This window comes from Nelusetta ayraudi, unplaced genomic scaffold (genome assembly GCF_046127955.1).
Source record: "Nelusetta ayraudi isolate G7.1 ecotype Tasmania unplaced genomic scaffold, CSIRO-AGI_Nayr_v1 ptg000013l, whole genome shotgun sequence".
In the NCBI taxonomy this organism is placed as follows: Eukaryota; Metazoa; Chordata; class Actinopteri; order Tetraodontiformes; family Monacanthidae; genus Nelusetta; species Nelusetta ayraudi.
Window position 1 is genome coordinate 3,019,951 of NW_027466063.1, and position 24,578 is coordinate 3,044,528.

At 47.6% G+C, this 24,578-nt stretch overlaps 1 protein-coding gene across 1 annotated transcript in view; it reads right to left on the bottom strand.

Moving 5' to 3' along the window:
* insrb (insulin receptor b) overlaps nt 1–24,578 on the bottom strand; it is a 75,844-nt gene that overhangs the window by 10,894 nt on the left and 40,372 nt on the right. The window contains exons 3-14 of the mRNA XM_076022835.1: nt 11,859–12,067; nt 11,223–11,353; nt 5,735–5,874; nt 5,398–5,542; nt 5,078–5,292; nt 4,612–4,738; nt 4,205–4,458; nt 3,612–3,779; nt 3,313–3,511; nt 1,782–1,911; nt 1,212–1,365; nt 905–1,053 (exon numbers count right to left, since the gene is read on the bottom strand). Coding sequence (XP_075878950.1) covers nt 905–1,053; nt 1,212–1,365; nt 1,782–1,911; nt 3,313–3,511; nt 3,612–3,779; nt 4,205–4,458; nt 4,612–4,738; nt 5,078–5,292; nt 5,398–5,542; nt 5,735–5,874; nt 11,223–11,353; nt 11,859–12,067 — 2,021 coding nt within the window. The remainder of the gene's footprint in view (nt 1–904; nt 1,054–1,211; nt 1,366–1,781; nt 1,912–3,312; nt 3,512–3,611; nt 3,780–4,204; nt 4,459–4,611; nt 4,739–5,077; nt 5,293–5,397; nt 5,543–5,734; nt 5,875–11,222; nt 11,354–11,858; nt 12,068–24,578) is intronic.

Genomic DNA, 24,578 nt, shown 5'->3' on the forward strand with positions numbered 1-24,578 from the left:
AAAGTGTTGTGAAATATGCAAATACAAGGAGCAGCACTGCACGATTAGTATTAATTAAATGGACAAATGTGATATTTAGAATTCAGTTATGAGACTAGTCGAGACACATGGTGGGGAATTTTGAACAATATGGGCACCTTTAAATTTTTCAGCCGGGTTTCAGTTCAGACAAATCTTAGAAAACTCATTTGTCAAACAACAGCTGGTCAACAGGTTTTCCACTCAGAAACAAAACTGATTCAACAAATCCTTGTTGAATCTTTAGGTTGTGTTAGGAAGCAGTGTGTCACTACTAGGGTCCGTCCCTGTCACTAGTCTTCCTTCCTGCCTCTGTCACCATGGTAACAGAGCTGCTGCTGCTGCTGCTGCTGCTGCTGCTGTTGCTGCCGCCGCCTGCTCCGTGGGTCAGGTGGTGCGGTGTTGAATGGGAATGAGATGAATTTATACGCCGAGCACAAGTAAACAACAACAGCGGTGACAAGCGCAGACGCACCGTCACACACAGCCGAGCGAGCGGGCGGCCGCATGCACGCAGGAAGAATAAATATGCAAACACACGGCAGCCGCGCACGCACACTCAGTGTGGGTGCGCACTGGGAACTGGCAGGCAAATATTCCCACCGGTTCTCTTTCCATATAGTGAACAGGAAGAATGTGGGCGTAGCCGTTAAATCTTTTTTTTCCCCTCCACCTGGCGCTGAATCCCCAGAGTTGGCCAAGACGTCTGCTCGTTCCATTCTGCTTCCATCTTAAACTAATCCATACTTTAACAACAACTTGCCGCCCCCCTGAAACTCACTCCCGTCTCTCCCCCTGCGGGTTTAACACTTTCTTACGAATGATCTTTAGTGAGTGCCGCCGCAGTGGCAGCAGCTGGGAGGCTCAAAGTTGGTCGAATACTGACCTCCGTCTCGCCCACTTTTGAGTAGAAGACCTCGTAGAGGACGATGAGGCCGTTGGGGGAGGAGGGCGCGTTCCATTTAATCAACACGAAAGGAGGCTCGGCCATCACGATCTCATGGGTCACGGGACCGGGGATGTCGTCTGCTTTATCTGCGAGAACCAGACACAAAGAGGATCAGTGACGGAGAACCACATGGTGCATCAATTATTCCCAAACCTGTTGCCGAGAGGAGCGTGAGGTGCATTTTTTGGGGGAAGCGTTCGTGTCTGAGAAACCGTTAAATATTTGATCGGGTGACTTTTCTTACCCTCTGGCATCGTCCGAGCGCTGACGTACGTGGCCATGCTGCAGCGCTTGAGGTCGTTGAGGTCGTTGCACGCCATGATCTCGATCTTGTAGCTGGTGAAGTGGTGCAGGTTGGAGATGACGATCGACTCCTTGGAGGCCACCTTCAGCTCCAGCTGGGTGAAAGATCGAGACGAGGTGATTATGAGGTGAGCCGGTGGCTGTGTTCTGAAGTGTGTTGACTGTGTTTGGATTGTATAAACACTTCTCAGGGATCATGTTCCCGAATAAAAGTAACAAAAGAAGTTTTGGAGTGGAAAAATTATACAGGATGTCCCAAAAGATTTGACATCATTTCGCAGGCAAATAATTTTGGCAATTATTGTCTAAGTAACCTAGAAACAGATCAAGATTTTATATTTCATGAGCTAGACTTGGTAGTTTTCAAGATAATTGCTTTTAAAATGATGTCAAATGTTTTTGGGACACCCTGTATATTCAAACATACAACACTTTTTGCATTGATTCCCACATTAATCTGATATTCTCAGGTTGCACAGTTATCAAAGACGTGAGCTTGTGTCCTTCATACCACTGATCCCTCCTCTTCCTTGTCTTCATCGTCAGGCGCGGCCATGGTGGAGCCGAAGGGCAGACTCGTCAGGAAGAGCGAGGTCTGCGTGGCGTTGGCCACTCCAACTGAGCGTCGTCGGCGAGCTGGTCTGGGGTAGAACAGGGTGACAGGTGTGGTAGAATGAGCAGGGATCAGCCCGGACCACTGGGTGGTGCTATCCAGCAGGTCGACTAGAATTTTCAACTTTAGAGTTTTCTGTGTAGAGTCGACACAGAAAACTGTGAACACATAGACTTGCATGGCATTAGGGCCTAATGCCATGCAAGTGTATGGGGTCAAAAGTCAACTTTGTCCTAGAGACATGGGGACACTTGCAGGTTTATCGAGATCCCTCAAGACATAGCCACGTCAAATTTGGGGCTTCTAGAAAAAGTTTCTTCCTCCAAGGTGGGACGTGACAGAGAACGTTTGAGAACCACTGGTGTAGACCGACACCCGGGCTGATGATCAGAAGCGTTCAACAACAAAACAACACGAGAGGCCTGCGGAAGGACTTTTGTGCGAGAAAATCTTTCAAAACCAACACCGCCACGAGTTCCCGAGCTTCGTTCAGCTCTACAGTGTCGCACTGTGGGGAAGTCCAGGACAACTGGGGTCTGGAAGGAAAACAAAGTGCAGAGTGCAGGAGAGCACGAAGGGCCCTTTGTGCTCGGAGGCAACGCCGAGGTGCGCAGGAGACTTTGGCTGTTTGTGAGCGTCCACATCACGACCCGCATGACTGCACCGCTGACTGGCATGAATGATAATGGGTACAGTAATCACTCCCCCCAGGAGAGCAGGGAAGGAGGGAGGGAGAGAATGCGGGTGTTTGTATGTGTGTCGGGGGGGGCAGCAGCCCGGACAGTCCCCTCCCTCCATCCCTCCCTCCTTCCCATCCCTCCTCCCTTTCCTCCTGTAGTTCCTTGCACAAAAACAAGTGTCTGCACGAACCACACCCAGCAGTGCACGCATGAGCGAGGCAAAGTTGGCACGAAGCTGCTTTGAGCTGCACATGACGCTGGCCGAGACTGAAGAGGAGCGATGGGAGGAGGGGGGGTCAAAGCTGAATGGCGAACAATAAAGGTTCCGCATTAGGTGAAATCAACTTTAACTATGTTTTCCAAAAGGAATATGATTGTTTGTCCCGTCAGTGAACTCCCCATAATTGAGACCATCTAGTCCATCTGTTACTTATTTTGCTTGCTTCACTTTTGGGAACGTCTGAGCTATAACACACTGTTCTAGAAATGCCATAATTGTGATGTCACAAAGGGCATAAAGGGCTCCTCGGTCACTGGTGGTCCTGCTAGTGCAGTGTTAGCTTCACTGTTTGAAACTCCCTCACCTTTTTTTTGTCCAATCAGTCACGCAAGGCTACTACACTTGAGTTCAAGTTACAAATTTTAAATACGACTGAAAAAAAGCAAATGAACGTGAACCTTTAATGAAGCCTGCTGCAGCCAACGTGCCAGCGTTGTAATCACTCATGCCGGGTCGGAGGCGTGTGTACCTGCTGTCAAAGACTTCGTTGTGAAGGTAGTTCTCGAAGGTCTTGCGGTACTCCATCTCCTCCTGCTCCTTCTTCAGCTGGTTGTCCGTCTTGGGGCAGGCGCAGCAGCGCCCCCCCGAGGAGGGCTCGTCAGTGTGGTTCCACTTCTGCTCGTCCTCGCTGTCCAGGTGGGTTGGCTTGCGGGACGGCAGCTTCATCCCTGCAGGGTGAGGGGGGTGGTGGGTGTTAGAGCTTCACAGGTGGGGGTGGGGGAGGGGAGAAGGACGCAGTCGGGTCAGGTCGCCCCTGTCGATACAAACCTTGTAGGCAGTAATCAAACTTGTAGAGGTCGCTGTCTTCGGGCTGCTTGCGGCAGATGATTCGGTAGTGTGTGATGTTGCCATTGGGGCTGGTGGGGGGCTTCCACTTGAGGATGATCTGGGAGGACGAGTTGGAGGAGGAGATGGGGTCCAGAGGCACAGAGGGTTCTGAGGAAGACGAGGGAAGAAAGAGAGGAGTGTCACGGCTCAGAAATTTTTTTGTTAAATTTCTTTTTGAAAACAATCAGGGACTGTACAAATTAATAAACACTTGCATGTAAATATGAAGGATTATAGCCAGTGGCTCATTTCCATTCTTTGTCAGGCAGGCAGGTTGATATATATATATATACATGTATGTATATATATATATATATATACAGTCAAGACCAACAATAGACCATGTTACTCATAACAGGCCAGAAATGAATTGGCCAAGGAAAACTGCATTAGTGTTAAAATAAAAGAGCAAATGCGCATTAGTTAAGTGATAGATTGCATTCCATTATAAAAAAACAAAAAAAACAAGTCAAGAGTCATTCAGAAAAAAAACTGAGCAGCAAAGACAAATGTAAGCAAGCAGCAAGACTTACTGGTGGCATTAGTGCGAACGTAGATGATCTCGCTCTTGGCCCCGTGGACCTGGTGCTCGTCGGACGCAGACAGCTGAGTTTTGACCATGATGGCGTACTGGGTCCAGGGCTTCAGCGGTCGGATCAGGTAACCGGGGTTCTCCGTCTTCTTGCCATCCGTGGTGGGCCGAGACGGAGGCTCCACGTCAGCGATCACCCAGCTGTTGGAGCCGCACGCGTCCTGCCCGTCGAACTCGGTCACGTTCCTGTACGGCCTGGAGGAAACACAGCGGGTCAACCACTGGGCCGAGGGACGACTCCGTGCAACAAACATCATGATGTGATCAGATAATAAGAAAAACAACGGTGGTCTTTTCTCATTATCACACCCAAACTAACCACGCCGACTTCTTTTTATAGATACTTACGCCTCTTTGTAGAGAACCATGAAGCCCAGCAGGTCCCTGAAGTCCTGGGGCCAGAAGGGCTCCCACTTCAACATGATCATGCTGTAGGTGGTCTTGATCATGGTGAACTTCAGCAGTTTGGTCTCACCTGCGGGACGAATGAATTGATGCTCAGGACCGGTTTTACTTTGGTGAAAGATATTGAATTTGATGACCAGAAGTGGAGCGAACTGTGCAATTTTTTCAAAAACTGAATTTACAGAAACAGAACAGCTCATAGAATGTTGGTTCCTCATTCCAACCTGCACGTGTGTGTCTAAGAGCTGACATCTTCTGCATCAGTGTATGAAGGTGCAGCAAAAACCTCTCTCTATTAATATGTTATTTGATTATTAACAGTGTGATCAATAGTAATTAGGTAAATTCTTCATGTTATTGTCCCGCATACACAAAAATGAGGCGGAAGACTGATGAGATGGACTCTTACAGGAGGCCTGGTCTCCGTTGGTGCGCTGAGCGATGTCATTCTTCTGGTTGCGCTCCTTGGTTCCCGTCATTTCCTCCATTTTTCGGATTTCAGACATGCAGAGTTTGGAGTTGTAGTGGAAGAACGTGCGGCCACGCTCAATGGTGAGGTTGTGCTTGGACCAGTCCCACAGCTCACGCAGGTTTTGGTTGTCCAGGGCGTAGAAGGCGTAAAAACTGTGAAAAATGGCAGAACTGTAAAGGACGTTTTCAGAGGCATTTCTCTTTTTTTTCCCTGTTAGAAAAACAGAGAGAAAAGAGGAAAAAAAAAAGGAGACGCACTCTGAGTCCAGATGCTCTCCCCTGATGGTGTGCAGCTTGCGCAGGAAGGAGAGGGAGACCAGGGCGTAGGCTCGGCGGACAGTCAGGTAGCCCTTGATCTCCTCCAGCTGGCCCAAACTGGCCTCCAGCTCGGCTGCAATGTTATCTGCAAGAACACAGGCGCGTTTGTCAGGGACGGCCACAGTATCACCGGAAAACACAGGCTCATCAATCAGACAGAAGGAGGCGATTTAAACAGAGCTAAACAGAGTGATGGCCTGAGAGAAACAAAGCAGAACACGGCGGCGGACAGAGTGAGCGTGGACGGTAGGTGCGGCGCTGCGCGGACGCTACTCACTGCCGCCTCGAATCTTGATGATCAGGTTGCCGTGGAGAACGGTGCAGCCTCGCAGATCCTGGGCCGAAGTTACAGAGTCGATGGTCTTGTTTCCCATACACAGTTTAGGGCAAAGGCCGGCGCATGGAGAACAGGTCAGTCTGCATGGATCGATAAAAAGGGGGTGGGGTGGTGGGGGGGTAAAAGATTTTTCAGTCAATGACACTGCTGACTAACACTGGCAGCTCTGCTGGGAATCAGATTAAAGGCATGCGAATCCTGATTTCATAAGCGGCACTGAGGAGTCGCCAGACGTCACAGTGAGATTGCAGACGCATCGCCTCCGAGCGGGAGGTCAACAACAAACTTGTTTTGGAGAAAGTAGAAAATACCAGGGATGCTTCCGAATGCAGCTATCAGACGAGGTATGAGGCAGGAATGCTCGCTGACGTGGTGTCGCAGGGCGGGCTGGGACGAGGATGACGAGGCAGGTTCACAAACTCAACACGCAATCTGTTCAGTCCCGACTTTATTTATTTACATCCCGTCGACCTCATACAAGTTTTCATTGCTTCCAATCTCATTTTTGAAATCTTCTTCCCCGAATATTACATTTAAAAGCCAACCTAAATGACTAGATTGTCAAACACACAAGCTATAATCAGGTGACATGTATTTTACTAAACAAGCTCTTATCATTTAAAATGCATGCGTATAGTTTTCTGAAGAAGAAACCTAAATAATTAAAGAGGAATTAATACTAAAGTATTAGTTAGGGGAAGCCACGGTTTCAGCTTCCTGCTAAAAGAGATTAATGATATAAACGACTAAATAGACGACTAAATGTGCTGTTATCAAGAGGCACATAGAAAATAAATAAAATCTAAAAATGTGTAGAATCTGATCATTAACAAGTGAGTAAAACAGCAGCTGCAGTTTTTTAATAGCTCTTTCTCTGCTCTCTCTCTCTCTCTCTCTCTCTCTCTCTGTTCTGTGAGTTGCTGCCTCCGCCTGCGCCTGCAAACATAGGCTCCGGCACACCAACTCAGCGCACAGAGCGATGAGACCTTGAATGCGGCTGCCTTTCAGGAAATTCATTCATAAAAGGCGGGCCTTGTGTGCGTAGTGAGCGGGAGCGCACAAAAGAAGACACAACTTGATGCTTCATTCACAAACGAGCGGGTTCTTTTCCTTCCCCCTGCCCTTCTTCCCCTGAAGCCCTCTCAAACCAACATAATCCTCCTATTTAATTCCACTCGCAGCCTCGGCGCACCTCGCCGTAAACGTCTGGCTTAGACTGAAACGAAATTCTGTTGCTCTGTGCTCACGGCTGCCTCGGCCCGCGACATTCCGAGCGCTGCCTACGTCAGTGGAAGATTCCTCACGGTGCAAAAGCAAGACCTCGGGGTCCAGCGGAGTTGATACAATACAAGCAGGATTTCAGCCGCGGAAATGAGACGATGACGGCGAGCGCCAGGTGTAATGAGCCCTGTGCCTGGAGAGCCACTTACAAAGGATGCAGTTGTTCCCTGCAGAGACGGTGGAAGCAGCAGCTACTCGTGAGCTCGGCCTGATTTAATTCCTCGCACATGCACAGTATCTCTTCTTAGAATTCCTCTAACTGGGAACCTGGCAGTCAGCTTGCGCTATGGACGCCGTTCACCTGCAATGAGGGCAAACTGTGCAGCTTTGCCCCGCTTGACCCGGCACATTTGGCTCTTTGGCGCACACCTGGCCGTCCTCCGACAGGTGGTGGCGCTGTGTCATCTGCGCTCAACCCGTGAAGACGCGCGTGATGCGACTTTGATTGATCGTTGAGGGCACCACAAGAGAGGAAAGCCAATCCACAGTGCACGTCTGTCCTTTGCTTCCCTCCAGCCAACCGGCCTCAGAATATTCTACCTCCTCGGATGAAATCATTTCCCCCCCGTGACTTCGCAATAAGTGGAAACATCCAGAAACAATCTCTCTCAGGACGGCACTGAATAGGAGCACTGAGGACACTTCCCCCTCGCTCTCTCTCTCCTCCTACGCGGAAAATCATACATTCGGCTTCCCAAAAAGTAATGCTCCAGTTGCAGTGTAGGAAGGGAGAATGTTTTGGGCCGTTGTAGTGAAAAACACAGACACACAGGCAGACAGGGCAGCTCTTAAAGAGACAGAGTTTATCTGTCCGGCTGAACCCTGTGACTCCGGCTGCAGGGTCTGCTAGAGCCATCGAGAGCTGGGGCCTGGCCGGCGCTGCCTTTTGATTTTTTTTTGCATGCAGTCAAGTCGTTGAGAGACACGCGCTGCAGAGCCCAGGTTCTCTTTGATCTTCCGAGGATAAAAAAGCTCCTGTATTTCAAGCATTTCTTTCCAGATCTTTTGACGATTCTTTCTGGACTACAAATCAATCATATAGAAAAGAACAACAACAACAGAGCACCATAAAGTAATAATAGTGTAATTATTAGCCCTGTGTTTACAGCCTCTTGGAACACTGGATTTTTTAACATCCTGCTAAAACTCTGTTGGACCTCTTGCGTCACTGGAAGGGCAAAACAAAGCGACATCTGTGCGTGGTTGTGTGGTTGCTGTCACTCATCTGGGAGGGGTGTTGTTGCCCTGTGTGACATCACTAAGTGCTGAGTTATAGAACCACATTCATTCATTCCTTCTGCCTCATTTCTTGTGAGGTCACAAACAGGCTAAAGATACATACTGCCGTCAGTGAACAGTGGGGAAGGGAATTTTATTTGGTCATTTCACCTTGCAAAAATCAGATTTAATGTGATTTGTGACTGTTCGGACTACAAAGAGACATCCGGTTTCAATCTGGATGGGCTAAAAATCGGATGTTGGCCGGCAGTCTAAACACGGCTATAAGGACGTCAGAGGAGAGGAAGCGTTTCACCGGCCGTCAGTAAACGCACCACGCAAAACACTGCCTGCTGCTCTCAAACATCCCTTCTGCTCGACAATCCTCCTTGGTTGGTGTGTGTGTGTGTGTGTGTGTGTCTGTCTGTCTGTCTCTGTGTGTGTACAATGTGTCTGCTGCATGACTGTCTGCTTGTGTGTCTGTCTGGGTGCAAGCTTCGCCCTGACTTGGCCACAGTGATGACGCGTGTTCTAACTCTAAAACAAACCAGAGCAGCAAAACACACAGACAGACACACACACCCACACACACACACACACACACACAGTCCCTGATGTTGAAATCGAAACAGACAAATTCCCGCTGGAAGAGAGAGAGAGAGGTCTTGTTTATCACATTATGTGCGCGCGCACACGTATACATAGAGACGCAATCGCACCCATTAGCGCGCACAGAGGATGCCATTCTGCCTCATGCCTCAGGGTGTGTGTGTATGTGTTTGCATGTGTGTGTGTGTGTGTCTCAGGCTTAAAGCAATGTTCTTTTCCATCTAAGCACCTGATAATCCCGACAGGCTGCCAGAGAGAGTGGATCTCTCTCCCCGACTCGCACAAAAGATCCAGTCGGAGTCATGATGGGTTAAAATGTCTGTAACATCTCTGCTTGGTGAGCTGTAACTCACACGGAGCAGGCCCGCGTGTTAATTGTCTGATCGCCTATATATGCAGCTGCAGTAGTAGTAGTTTTGTAGTTTTTTTTTTTTTTCCGGTGGTGGGGAGGTGAAATCAAATAGACTGCAAACACGAATACAGAGGGGGGAAAAATGAGGCAACAATGCATGACGGAGTAGGAAGATGCTGAATACAGAGGAGCTCTGTCTGTTATTAACTGTGTCAGTTATTAACTGTGTGTTCCAGTGATGCACACCAGGCCATGACTGATGGTACCTGAAGGTATCAGAACAGTCAAATCCGGTTCTGGTTTAAATCCTAATTGGCCAACCAGCTTCCTCTCAAATATAGAGATGAAGATTCAATCCTGTGCACCGTTTATATTCACTGTATAATATGTGCAGTATTCATAAGTGTGTAAAACTACCTACAGTATAGACGTTACAAAGTAATGCATACTGACAGTCTTTTTAAAGGTGCACTGAACACATCACACTGAATGAAACCAAAGTCATGACTTAGAAACATGTCTGTGTCTTAGTTTAATTAAGGATCTGAAAACACCACACAGTATACTGTATATACAGACCAGACTCTGTTCCAACTCGACCAGACTCGGTCAGATTCAGACAGTGCTGCACAGCCTGAACTGCTCTCTAACGCAGCCATCTGCAGCGGTGAACCTGCTCCTAATGGACAAATTGCTGCCTCTTTTGCTGCCTGCTGCGTTTCTCAATTGACTATACATTTGTCTCTGTGCGGAAGTGCAACCCGAAGTTGCTTCCAAAGGCGAAAAGCGACAGACTGAGGAAGCTGACTGGTGTTTCTCTGCCCCCGCTGTGTACGTGCAGGCCAAGCTGCGCGTTAACCCCGAAGAGATGGGGTTTGCACTGTTTTTGAGCTTCACTGTTTACATTCAAGGCACCTGGCTGACACTTTTATTAGGGGCAACTGGCAGGAAAACAACAGGTTTAGTGTGCATGAGGGCAAGTGTCATCAACAGCCTTTTGCAGGACCTCTGAAATCCTGAGTTTGTGAGAGACAAACAGGTTGACTCCTTTCGCCATTGTAGATGTCAGCGTCTAGTAAATGTGGTTCCCTCTCTGACACACATGCTGACATTCAACCTCTGTTTTAATGCTTTTCTCCAAAATAGCCTGACATGAACCAGGCTAGGTCTTCTCAGAGCGGCTGCAACGACGAGCCTGGTCAGAAATGCCTTCGATAGGAAAATAACTGGCTTTACAAGTCGCACAAATACGGGCAAACATTATTTCACTCGGCTGAGTGAAGGCTTGGTGAAGGGGAGAGACATCTCATGGCTGTGTAAAGATACAAAGTGCAGAGCCGTCCTAAATAAATTAAGGAAAACATTTAATCTGCATAGGAAAATGTTGCGGATGATTATTGGGTTCTTTATGCGAGCGTGTTTGATGCTTTGACTGCGTGCAGCTGTGTGATTACGGGGGAACAGAGTGGGATGGCTGTGAGAACATAACACACTCATTTACTGCAAATGAGATCTTTATTATGACTAATTTATGCACAAGTATTTGGACTTCTGTGCCTGAACGCCACGGGTAATGTATCGTACCATTAAAAGTTGGGCTCAAAGTTAAAAATACGCCAGTTGCACTGTTAGAACTCGCACCTAAAAGTGGCTGCAGCTCAGCTGCCACTTATCATTTGAATGTGGTGACACACTAAACTGACATACAAATATTTGTCGTCTACTCTTCGCTCCGCTGCGTCTCTAGATTACTCGTCCTCTGTGACCCGAATCCTTGTTTGCAGGTGGGAAACTTTCCATTGTGGTGTTGAAATGTGTTATGATCAACTTCCAACTGTTGAGTTGACACAATCCACCTCTCCTCCTCAGAACATGTGATGATGACCATTGTCAACAACACCCCAGTGTTTACAGTGGCATTTAAGGTGTGTGTCTGATTGTGCGTTTGTGTGCGTCTGCCAGACGTACGTTAATAAGTTTGTGATGGTGTAGCCAGAAGGACACTCGGGTATGCAGGCTCCGTTGTGGATGACGTTCTCCTGGCAGTTCTCTCTGTCCTGGTTCAGCTTCTTCAGTTGCTTGCACTGGTTGTGGAGGTCCTGGATAAAAATTAAATCATTAAATAAATACATGAATAAATTGTTTTCATCATTCTGCGACCGATTAGCCCAACACCATTATATTTCGGTACCCAGTGATCAAGTGTTGGTCTCAAAAGTCCAATTTAGAAAACCTTTGATCAGCTGCTGCGAACAAGATGCTTTCATTCATTATTCATCTCGCTCTCTCACTCTCTTCCTGTCTTCTTGGATTGTTTTTTTTTTTAAGCCCCATCTTCGTAAAAAGCCGCTTTAGTTTTTAAATGCGGTTGAGCTGCACTTCAGGTCACACCGGTGACGCAATAAAAGGCAATTAGCAGTCGAGGTGTGGCATCACTGGATGCAGAAACGCAGAGTGAAAAATGTATAACATATATCCTTTATATAAATAATAGGCTATACATATAAGTGGATATTCCTGGTTGGTATTGGCTGAGCAGCCCCAATGGGTCCCGATCAGGGCGCCACTGACCAGTCACCCTCCAGCCTCTGAGTGACCACCCACCTGGCAGTGGGAAAAGCTGACACACCGCCAGCCCTTGTAGATGTAGTATCCAGGAGGACACTTGTCCACGCAGCTGCTGCCGTGCTTCAGGTTCCTGCAGGCCACGCAGCTGCTGGCGTTGCCCGGCTCGGAGCAGCCTCCCAGGCACTGGTCGTGGCAGCACTGGCCCTGCATGTTGCACGCGCCGTGCTTGCACTTGTCCGAGCACACTGGAGAGGGAGAGACAGAGGGAAGGGTTAATAATGGGGCTTCGTGTAGGCAGTAGAATCATCAGGTCAAAGGAGCCACAGTCAGGTATGAGTACATAAACAACGATAAACAGGCGTTTTTCACTGCGAGCGTCCACGATTCTCTGAGACCTTTTCCGGTGCATTGCGGAGCGCGGTCATTCAGAGAAAACAGACGGAAAAGTCATCAGAAGGTATTTGGACCGACTCCTTTTAGGCTGTTGTAAAAAAAAGTGACAAGCTGCTTACTCTGCTCATTCCTCTGATTTTTTTCTGTCAGCTTTGCACTAAGGGAAATAGCCCGTTCTTAATTTTCTATTGTTTTTATTATTATTTTTACTTAGTTATTGCATGCTTCTATATTTTATGTACATTTCTCAAGTTGACTGGAACCCTGTTACGAAAAGAATTTCCCTCGGCATAAATAAAGTATTTCTGATTCCGATTCTGATTCTGTACTGAACATGCCGCTCGCCACCAGCGGCAGCAGCAAAACAGGAATTCACTTGCGTCGACACATTTGCTTCAATGTCTTTTCAAGCTGAAATGTCCCACATTATATCATTTTGTCAGACCTGTGTTTTTAAATCCAAGACCCCGGGTGGAAGAGCCCAACACGATCCAATTCCCAACAAGCTTCTTTGGAAAGCAGCACAGTTAGCCCTCTGTTTACAGCTTTGCCGCAAAAAAACACCTGCTTTTACTTTCCTGCTAAAACTGCTCCTTTGTTAGACCTTCCATATGTTTGGAACAGCACCAAAAACAGATGAAACCCTGGCATAGCTATATGTGCCCTTGGTGACATCACAAATGGTTCAGTGAACGATCTTTCTATTTTGTGTTTGACTGTTGTGTTAGCTTCAAATCCACAGACCTGGTGGCAAAGTTCAATAGAATTTTTTGCATAAGACGCGATAAAACACACGCCAGAATGAAAATCTTTAAGTCTCAAACTGCCGAAGCATCAGTTGAACCCGAGTCTCTGCCACGCGTGAGCCCTCTCAGCCCAGCAGCCAATCACACGACAATCAGCGACAGCAGCCTCGGGCGTTAAGCTCACCGCGTCATGCCGATTATTACGAGGCACGTCCACAACAATTCAAGACAAACTGGCTGGAGATTTCATTTGACCGATAGGCTAACCGGGATCGATGCGCAAAGGCACAAATGCAATTGTGATCGGCGGTGCCGTCTGGTTTGAATCAGCCCTCTAATGATTTAATAAACTTGCCGTTATCCCCTCGTCGGAGGGGCCAGCAGAGAGCCATTAGCGCGCTCCCGACACCAGACACCGGCTTTATCACCTAATGCACATCCCACGTGGGTGCTAACCAGACAGGCAAACACAATTGTGGCAAAGGTTCACGCAGCAACCGCTGGTTAAACCGGTTAAAACCAGCACATAGTGACTAACCCTTTCATTTCAACTGGGATCAAGTGAAAAACAAAACAGAATAAACACACAGATCCCACTTGACCAGCGTGTCACCTTTACTGCCACCGACATCACATGACCTCCGCCAACTACACAAGTGACCCATCAGCCACCCCTGCATGAGAGGGCTACCCGTGGTGCTGCCTGAGCAGAAGCAGACAGATGGACGGACGGACGGACGGACGAGGGAGCTGCGAGGTGGGCTGGGAAAATAAAGTAGGGTGGAGGAAATAAATGGTGAGAAAAAAAGAGGGCTGGGAGCGGGCAATGAGAGAATGAATAATGTAGAAAAAAAAAACATTATCGCCCACATTCTGAGGCGGTTCACGCAGAGGTCGCTCCCTTACGCTTTCCTTTATCAAGTGCTCTGGAAACCACGCTGGAGCAAACAATCATCTCTGACCCGGAGAGGAGAGAGAGAGAGAGAGAGAGAGAGAGCGAGAGAGAGAGAGGAAAAAGGCATAACTCCTCTCCACAGAGACACACACACACACCCTCCCCCGACTCCCTGCGACGGAGAGAAGGGCAGGGCCGGGAGCGGCTCCGGCTCCAGCGCCCAGGATCCAGGCCGGAGTGCCGCTCCAGCCCCAGATCCACCCTCAGCCTCAGCCAATGCGTTGGCTGGCTGGGGGGAGGCAGCCATTCGATGGCCTCTTCCATGTCGGGGGAGGAGAGACGCCCAGGGTTAACCCTGCCTTAGCTGGGGCAGACACGGGAGGAGGGGAATGGGAGGGTCGGGGGGGGGGGAGGGGAGGATAGGCGAGACCAGCGTAGCCGCAGCAGGTGAGATGTGTGGATGGATTCTGCTTCTTCGCACGCGTCCGTTTTGAAAACATTTTTTTTTTTGTCCTGATATTTCATTCTATGGGGTTTCTCCTGCTGATCCGAGCGGGGAAGCGCCAACACGGCCAGCCCTCGGACCGCAGCGCCATTGCTTCCCCGCTCGCAGACTCCACCAGCAGCCTGCCGATATGACAAACATGCTCCAGTCAGCCCGCTCGCTCGCTCACTCACTCACTCACTCATTCATCCTCCCTCCCTCTCTCCCTCCCTCCCTCCCTCCGCTCCGCCACAGCCTTACCCTTCCCTGCACCCATATCTCGCTCTCTATCTGCCCGCCGCCTGCCTTTCTAGGCCACTCGGCCCCTCCCACTTTCATTCATACAACGCCTTGTTTTGTTTTCATGCGAGCCGGATGGAGGGCGGTGGCGGGGGGTGGGGGGGATGGATGGAAGGATGATTTCACTCATTCAACAACAGCGCTGGAGGAGAGGAGAGGTGGGAGGGGCCGGAGGTGCAGCAGCATCCTGGAGGATCACATCCAGCTCCGCACAGAAAACACACACACACACAAGGAACACCCTCACTGTGTCATTCATTAATTTCCCTGCTCGAGCTCAAACACAAACGCGCTCGCTCGCACGCACGCACGCACGCACGCACGCACCGTTTCCAGTAAGTGTTTTGAATGCGGGGCCTGATCAAAGGTGTGCTGTGTTTACCTTTCATTTGGCCGTGGCAGTAAAGAGAGCAGGCTGCTCGGGTCCCCAGGGGAAGGACCCGGGAGGGGCCCGGCAGCCAATCGCGCGCAGCCACACACGGCAACACTTCCTGCTCTTAACACATAAAACCTCCCCTTTAATTGGCAGTGTTGTCTACAGGCAAAGTGCTGGGAACAATAACAAACACGTTTTTACCCCAGAGCCATTTACTCTGGAGAGCGCACGCACGCAGGCGCGCACACACATACATGCACACACGTGCGCACGCGCGCACACACACACAGCTGCCGGGTTCGCGTTTACTATATTTGGCCCCAGTGGGAGTCCTAAGCTTCAAACTCTTCTGCTGTAAATGCTTGGAGTGATCTGATGTAAGACATTTGCCCTGAGAGTAAAGGAGAGAGACGGAGGGAGTGTAAACACAAATACACACCGATCGCCAGGGTGGGGGCGGAGCGATAACATCCACGTATATGTGCCATCTTGAAACACGTCTTCAAACAAAAGCAAAGGTCTGTTTGAGTTTACTGGTCCTGCCAAGGAGGGGACCGAGCAGAGCAGAGGGGGGCAAGGAGGGTGAACACTGGGGAGAGACTGTTGAGGGTGTGAATATTATTTTACCTTCAACCATGAACAATCTGTATTCAAGGTGAACCAGAAAGCAGAAAGCCCCCCGCCCTTTCCTTAAAAGAGTCGACCCCAGTGCCGTACCTCGCTGACAGCCACGTGCAGGCACGTTAAAAATCCACAATGAAGCAGGCGATGGACAGACAACCCGAGTCTCTGCCACAACTGTGTTATCTGTCCATCTGTGGCAATGAAAACACAGCTTGTAACTACAAGCTGCGTTTTCATTGCCCCTAGAATTGTGCAAAACCTAAATGTCGCAATAAAAAACTGGTAATGGAAACACGTAAACTTCGAAAAAAAAACCTCTCCAATATGGCTAAAAGGTTTTGACGCTCTCATGAGGTGGTTTTTCAGACGTATCGATACAGAGGTACATTGCAAAAGTGTCATGAAAACACTTTTTTGTATTAATGCGTCTCCGGACGTGACGTACGGGGGTCACGTGACCAGTTCACTTCAAATGAAAATGGCGTGTTATTTTTGGACGGAGGAGGAGACAATTTTTTTTTTTTTATACAAGTAATCAAAGACAAAAATACGCTTGAATAGAATAGAATAGAATATATGTACTTTATTGATCTCAAATTGGGGAAACTACGCTGTTTTAGCACTAAAAACAATAGAAGAAATAAACTATACAGTCATAACAAGAAAGACACAAGTGAATCCAAACATAGCAAACAAACAAGAGCATCCATCCACGCATTCATTTTCGGGAAAAGTAAAAAAGTTGTGCGATCTGAAGTCATCCAAGGTCAAATTATACTCAACTGTTTCCTCTCTACCAGGGATTTAAACAAAAAACGTGACATATACGGCTAGTAAACCATATTTCAAGACCCCTCTCGGACACACTCGTGGCTCGGAGGACGGCCGCAAAAGCCGTTGATGCTGTGCTATTGTTGCAGTGCGAGGTAGTGATGTGTCGGTCGCGAACGAAACGACTCTAAGAGCCGGCTCTTTGACGTGAACGTCTCTCTCTCTCTCTCTCACTTAGTTTTTATCACTCTGTAGAGTGTATAAGTAAAGGTGTGTTTATATTATAAACATTGGATATTGTCCATGTTTCTTTTTTTACATTAGTAATTCATATTCCGCATAATCTTTTATTTACTGTTGGTAATAAATTATTTTAGGTACCAAAAAAATTTGAAGAGCCGTTTGGGAGCCGAAAGAGCCGGCTCTTTTTAGTGAGCCGAGCCAAAAGAGCCGGTTCTCTAAAAAGAGCCGGAATGCCCATCACTTGTGCGAGGGGAAGTCGATTGGAAACCCCACTTCTGAGGCTGTGACTTGTTTTTCTGGCCTGCATCGAACGCTGAAAACGAAGGTAAACAATCTTACGCTCGTCCCCCTCGGCAGCAGCCACTCCCTCTTCGGGTTATTGACACACAGATAAAGAGCCGCCATTATGTAAGCAACTCTCTTGACACAGGGGGACTGAGCCCAGTGCGTGCGTGCGTGCGTGCGTATCGCTAATGTGGCCACAAATTTAAGGCTGCAACTGCGGCTCCGCCGAGCGGAGGAGGGCGAAGGGAGGTGACGCTCGTCCGCGCTGTGCGAGTTAATAACGCAGGCGTGTGTGAATGTTGCAGCAGGGAGCAGAAAATCCACCTGGAAATCTGAAACCTCCCGGCGAGCGCGCTCTCAAATATCACGTCGGCCGGTGGAGACGATACTTCTGCCGCTGCCGTAACACTTCAGCCAGCGGTTCTGTGGGGAATCACGGCGCCGTTTGATGAAAGCGGCGCAATCTGGCACTCGGACGACCGATCGCGAGTGCCAGTCGGAGGAGAAGGGAGAAACGTTCAAAACTCAAAACACCCCCCTCTCTCTTATACAAGCGGCACCTTCCGCGGAAAGCCTTCAGGTGGCGAGAGCGGCCGATTAATGAGGACCGTGACACCCGGCGCTCTGGTTCACATCATCGGCTCGTTATTGACCGCGAAGCAGGTGGCAACGGAGGGAGGAAATTATCCCAGTCACAAAGCCTCACATAACCCCGACAGAAGTCAGAGGCACAAGTGTGCAATTTCAAGGAACCAGTGTTATTATTAGTGGCAACACGTGTCACTGGTCAGTCAGACATGATCAAGTCCGTTCTTCACTTCTTCTTGTTTGATCCAGTGTGCGCTAAAAAAAACAACAAAAAAAAAAGGACATTTGTGATGTCATAAAGGGCAGAGAAATCACTGAGGCTACAGTGTCAATATCCTTAGGCAGGCAACTGTTATTTTGTTGTTTGTTATTGTGGCAGGAGGCTGCAAACAGAAGGCTAAATAAGTGGCTTTCAGTACATTTGTTTTCCTAATTTTCCACCTGGTTTAAGCCATATGTATGTCGCTGTTACACAGTTCCCTGACAATGTGACCTTTTAAAAACACACTCAACTCAAGACAGACATCAGGGATGTTATTAAAGGATTAATTTCACAAGAATAAGCTGGAATGAAAAAAGAGAAAGAAAAAAGTGACTTCCACTGACAGGGCAGAGCACTCTACTGTACGGATTTTCTGATCTTTTCCAGTATTTACATGCCTGTCCTATAGTGAATTAGGAGCAATTAACTAGGTTCATATTTACGTCGCAAGCCAATGACAACGATCAGTGCAAAACACCTGGACGCGCCCGCTGTTGCTGGTTGCAGGTGGCAGGTGCACCGGAGGGGTCGGCAGGTAAGTGCCCGGACACGTGTGGACAAACACGAGGGTCTGCTGCTCCCACCGTCCTAACGAGCTCGGCCGGCTCTCCTTCCTCCTTTTGTCTGCCTGCTCATTGATTTCCTCGTCTCCAGTCTTCCTGCACGCCGGCCAGTCCTACCAGCCCATCTAGTTACCATGGAGATGAGTCCAGACAGAGACTGTCTGCAGTAATTAGCTGCACGCTCCCAACAGGATTTTTTCTTAGATTCCCCTCTGGTCATTATTTGTGTCTCGTCTTTTCATTGTTTAAACTCTCTCTCTCTCTCTGAGTGTCTCTCCCTCCCTCCTTCCTTCTCACTGTGCCTTTAAGCATGGTGCGCTCTCCTCTCCTCTCCTTTCCTCTCCACGTCTTCCCGCTTGGTCGTCTCCTCCTCTTGACCCTCCTCTGCCCTTCCTCGATCTCCTCCCTGCAGCTCCAGCTGTGGCGTCTCACCCCCAGATGACAAATTTGCTGCTCTCAGGAAGCCACAACCACTAGATCACATTGCGGACATTCGGGATGAGGCTAAAAATCGATACCGAGTACTCATGGTTCAGATTCCTTACCCTTCCCCTCTTCGGCGGTAACAACCTCCTCCTCCTCCTCATCATCATCCCTCCATCAACATCCTTAACCTCCAGCAGCACCTCAACCCCCCCCCCCCCCCACTTCCCACCTGTCTTCTTGCCCCCACCTTCTTTTTTGTGCTTTGACATGAAATACAGCATTTACTGCTAACTGCGATGTATAAATATTAACACTCAATACACACAGACAGCCAAGGACCACACACACACACACACACACACACACACACACACACACACACACACACACACACACACACACACACACACACACACACACACACACACACACACACACACACACAAGCGTTCTGATGCTGCTGACTGGAGGGTTTTGGCGCCGCCGAGAGGTTGATGGAACGAGGCGGAGAAACCTGCGTCACCCGCCTCATCATTTCCCTTCACATCACCCCGAGTGGCTGTCACTCCAACACACACACACACACTCGCACAGCTCACCGGGGACACCACACACCAACTGAAGCTCGCTGTAGCATTGCAGCAGAACAGGCTGATGGAAGTCCTCTTTTTGGGCAAAAGAGCTAATTTGCTAAAAGTTTTTACACTCAACATCAATTAGAGGTACATCACTGATCATCACATAACAGAACAAAGCCAACTTGCCAAAATACACAATGTCAATTCTGTTTCTACTTCGTCGACAATTCATCCAAATTCACGAAAGCCAAGTTGTCATCTCATGTTACTGACACTGCCACCTACTGGCAGTACTTGCTAGTTTATCGCCTCAAACAACTTTCAGTCATTCACATTTCTACTTGTGGTGGGACTTTAAATAAGACTTGCTGTAGGTTAAGATGGAAAGCAGATTAAAGATGTCGACTGCTGGACCGGTGGTGTCTGTAATGTGTGTTCAGGAGGATCGAACTTCCTCTCCATTAGCCGCAGAGTAAGAGGGAGAGAGAGAGAGAGAGAGGCAACCAGTGAACTCGCACTGCTCTCCATCTGCGTCCTCAGATGACTCTTATAAAATGTTTATCAAAGGGGCTGCTTGTAATAGATTCCCTCTCTTCCTACTTCTCCTCTTTCTTTAATTTATTCCTTTCTTCCCCTCTCCTCCTCCTCCTCCTCCTCCTCCTCCTCCTCCACCACCTCCCTCCCACCTCCACCACCTCCCTCCCACCTCCACTCGGAGCTCTCCATTCGGGGGCTTCGAGTTCGACTCGGGACACATTCTGAAGGCTGCTCTGGGTTTTGAAATGTACACTGTGGCGACAGAAGCTTTGAGGTGACTGTGCTTTTTGTTCCGTTTTGTGTTTTTCAATGTCTCCTTTGAATGAGTTTTACCATGTTCGGTTTCTTTGTTTGTGCGATGCGTTCAAGGATGCTTTTCACCTGCCTAGCTGCTTAGCTCATAACAATCGAGACCCTCCAGTGCTCAAGTAGAATCATAAGACCTAAGTAAACATTCCAACAAAAATTTGTTCTACCTATAAAGCTCAACAAAACACCAATAAATAAGAAAAAAAGCAAACCAAAGTATGCAAAACACATTAAAACAGACAGATATGAATGCAGCACAAATGACTCCTGTACAGGTAGAACATGACCTGTGTAACCATTAACACATGCATGTCAGCAAAGGAAACAAAAGACACACAAAAGTAGGCAACCCCTTCGACGCAGACACACACGAGCACACAAAGACACACTAGTGCCGGCTGGCCGGATGCACTGAGAAGCAGGAACAGTGTGGCAGCCGTGGAGTTGCAGCTGCAGTGCAGATGCTCGCTGCCCTATTTCATATTCACAGCACAGCACTAAGCAGAATTACAGTACACTGGCTGCCACAAACACTCAAACGTGCGCGCGCACACACACACACACACACACACACACACACACACACACACACACACACACACACAAATGTGTGCATATACACACACACTCAGTGGTGCAACTTAGGCAGAGAGGGGAAGGAAACAACAATGTACCTTTCAACGCCTGACGTTCATTGATCAATCTTCAAGATAATAATAAAAAAAAAAGACAGAGCAAGCGGAGCACCTTGTTCTTCAACTTACTTTACAAGTTGAATGTTTTGAAAGATGTGGACAGATTTCAATCTACATGCCCACATTGTTATTTGCAATCATCATTGTTTTGTTTTTAATTCTCATCCAGTGAGGCCTCAGGAAGGCCGTTTATACTTGGCAGGAGAAGGGAAGCCTTCCATCATCACTAACAGAAGCAGACTTGTCACATGAGGTCACATGCATAACTTCTGTCCTCTTGTGCAGAAATAAATTGCGCAAAACACACAAAAATCACATGCTAAGGACACGTGAAGATCCAAGTGTGGAACGACGACCCTCTCTTGCTGCCCCTCAACCTCTGACCCTACAATTAAAAAAAAGCAGCATTACAATAAAAGAACATGTGTATTAATTGCGTTATCTCTGTGAAATAGCTCGTCGGTGGACAGAAAATTACCACTGACACAAGACTCTGAATATTAAAGATCTACAGACATACATCTAGAGATCTTGTGAAGCAGCCTGGAAGTTCATTTTTATTACCAAACCAGATCAACAGATCTCTGTTGATTTTAGCTCTTTGTTTACGACCTCCTGCAAAAAAAAAAAAACAAGCCCACATTGTATTACTACTTGTTCCTACTCCTCTCACTAGGAATTGGCAAAACTATTTGCCACTGAAAAATGATTGACTTGTTATCAGGGCGAATGTGGAGCACACAATGTTCTGGCCGAGTTCATCCCCGAAGAGACTCTGTGGTGACACCCCGTCACACGCTGCCACTGGTTTCAAGCTCCAGCGGTCACAAAAACAAAATACCTGCGTTCTAAAATCCAAAACGCGGCAGTCCTGGCATGGCCGCATCCAAAAATAGAGTTATAGAACTGCGGTCATCATTCATCACAACCTTGCTCGGAGGCTTAAAGCCCCGCTTTGACCTCGCTGAGAGCCATCTTTCCATCAGCGGAGCGAGCAGCCAAGGAAAACAACCCAAACGTCCAGCCAGGGGTCTCCTGGGCCGGCGAGCAAGGAGTGACTCCTGGAGAGTTTTAGTCATGAACGCTCCTACACTCTGCTTCCAACACATCAATTCGTAGGAAACTGGAGAGATTTCTTGCTTCTGTTTGGTGTTTTTTTTTTTTTTTTTTTTTAATGTGATCCCTCAGTCTGATCTTTTTACTCTTGGACTTGCAGAGTCATGTGATGTTGACTGCGTGTTGGAAATACAGCGAGGTTCCGCAGGTCTGAGGGAGATCAGGTCTCGCGACGCTATGGAACATGTTCTATGGAACATGTTCTATGGAACATGTTTTATTAAGTAAATGACCTTGGGAAGTGCTGCTGATCTTTTAATTTTAAACGGCTGAAGTTGCCTGGTCATTTATTTATCCATCTAATATTAAAAATGTAAAAAAGAAAACATGGAAAGGTTTTTTTTTTTAGAAAGTAAAAACCTATTCAGGATCCCCCACTTGCTATTTTCACTTTGTGTGTGGATGCTGGTGAATATCATGTGTCACAACTTGCAAAATAAACCATTTGTGATCCTTTAGAAAAAACATTTAAAGGAAAAAAAACCTTTCTCAGTCTGCATCCACCTGCCAGCGACGAGACAATTTATGACACTGGAAAGATTACAGGTAGCAGCTAAACTTAATGGCGGCACCGTCGGCGAGACGGACAGGTCAGACACAGACGTCTCAGATGTTCCTCCCTCTCTCTGTCTGATCAATTGGCTTTGACAAGCACTCCTCCTCCCCCAGGCTTGTTTTTCTCTGCTGGTGCAGGAATTTGTGGGGCGTCTCCTCGAAAACAAGATTAAACTGCGGACACATTAGTCACCTGTGGAGAGCCGTCAGCGACAGGAGCGAGAACAAAGTTGGGATTTTTCAAGCACTGCAGATGTAATAAATGTACCTGTTGGAAGCTACTTTTAAAGAGAAAGTTAATTATGATTCTGGTCATATTTACGAGTAAAGCTGTATCAATCAGATTCCCAGGTAGCGAGTTTTATTATACCTAATGTGGGTGACATTACAAAACCCCATGTTCCACATTCTGGGCTTCAGTATTCATGTGGTGGTGCAAACTAGACTGGTTCTTTATATAAATAAACATTTCAATCATAAAATAAAATAATTTTAGGGTCTTTAACAAGATTTCTTTTTAAATATATATATATATATATATACATATATATACATATATATATATGTATACATATATATATATACATATATATATACATACATACATATACATATATATACATATATATATATTTAACACCCCCAAATACCTCTGTGCAACTACACCAGACTATCAGTGCTAAAACACAAGCACAAAATGTCGTCCTTCATAACGAGGTGCTGCCTGCTTGACTGGACACTGACCTAAAACAACAAAAACACGAGTGTGCGTGTCCTCATCTGACACTCAACTGGGCCGCACTCCTCGCTGCTTTCTGGCAGCCGAGACCGAATGTGGGGGCTTTTGTTTTCTTTAAATCCACACCCTGTTTCTGCTGCAAATTTAGCACAATATACATTTGGGTCATAATGCAGTGAGTCCTCAGCCAGCCTCAGCTAGACAGCCTGCTCGGGCACATGGTGTCCTCTCAGAGACCTGAATAAATAAATAAATAAAAACCTCGGCTGAGTAAAAAATCCCTCTGCTGCTGATGGGAGAGAAAGAGAGAGGGGGGGGCGGGGGTACAACCACCAAAAAGCTGCCATGTCGCTATGGTTACGCATGAATACTAAATACAAAGGGGTACATACTATGTGTGAGGGAAAGTGAGAAACACAAAGCGGAAGCTCCTCAGACGTATTGAGCTACACGTACAGTGAGGCAGGAAGCTGAGGAGAGTGGGTGGCACAGATGGAAGCCATGCAGCGGGAGCAGTTCCACCTAGCTTTGAATACAGAGCAAACTGAAAGTGCAAACAGGAAACATGCAGAATTAAAATATGTCATCTGAATCATTAACTGCAAAGTACATTTTAAGCTCAGGTGAGGTCGTGTTTTGGTCGATTGGAGAAAAGCTACATTTAAGCCACAACAGACACGATTAATATTTACAGTAAACTGCACAACTCTACTAGGACGGGACAATTCATGTTTCGCGTAACATTATCAAAAAACCAAAGCTCTTGACCGAAGGACACGCAAATAAAAGGCTTTCCTAGAAATAATGAAAGATACACAGAGCAGGAATTCTGTGTCTGGACGCTGCCAAGTCAAATGTAATGAAGGAAGTAAAGAGAAGATGTTGCCTTTGGGTCAGCAGGCTACCAGACAGCTGTTACTATTTATTAAAGAGCTGCTGAGGTGCAGATAGAGAGGAGGGCAACGTGCATGGGAGAAGTGTGAATGGGTTTGTCAAACTAGTATAGGGCTGCAACTAGTGATTATTTTTGTTGTCGACTAAACCTATCGATTATTTTTCTATTATTCGACTAGTCACGATTGTCTTCTTTCTTTTTCACCACCTATTTTGGACTTCTGTTTAACCCAGTGTTTCTCAAAGTGGGTGGCGCGCCCCCCCTGGCGGGCGCAGAGTCACGTCTGGGGGGGGGGGGGTGCGAAACACCGGGCGGGAGGGAGACGGGGCGCCCGGGAGAACTAATGTTTTCACGTCGGAACTTTTTCCACGGCGGA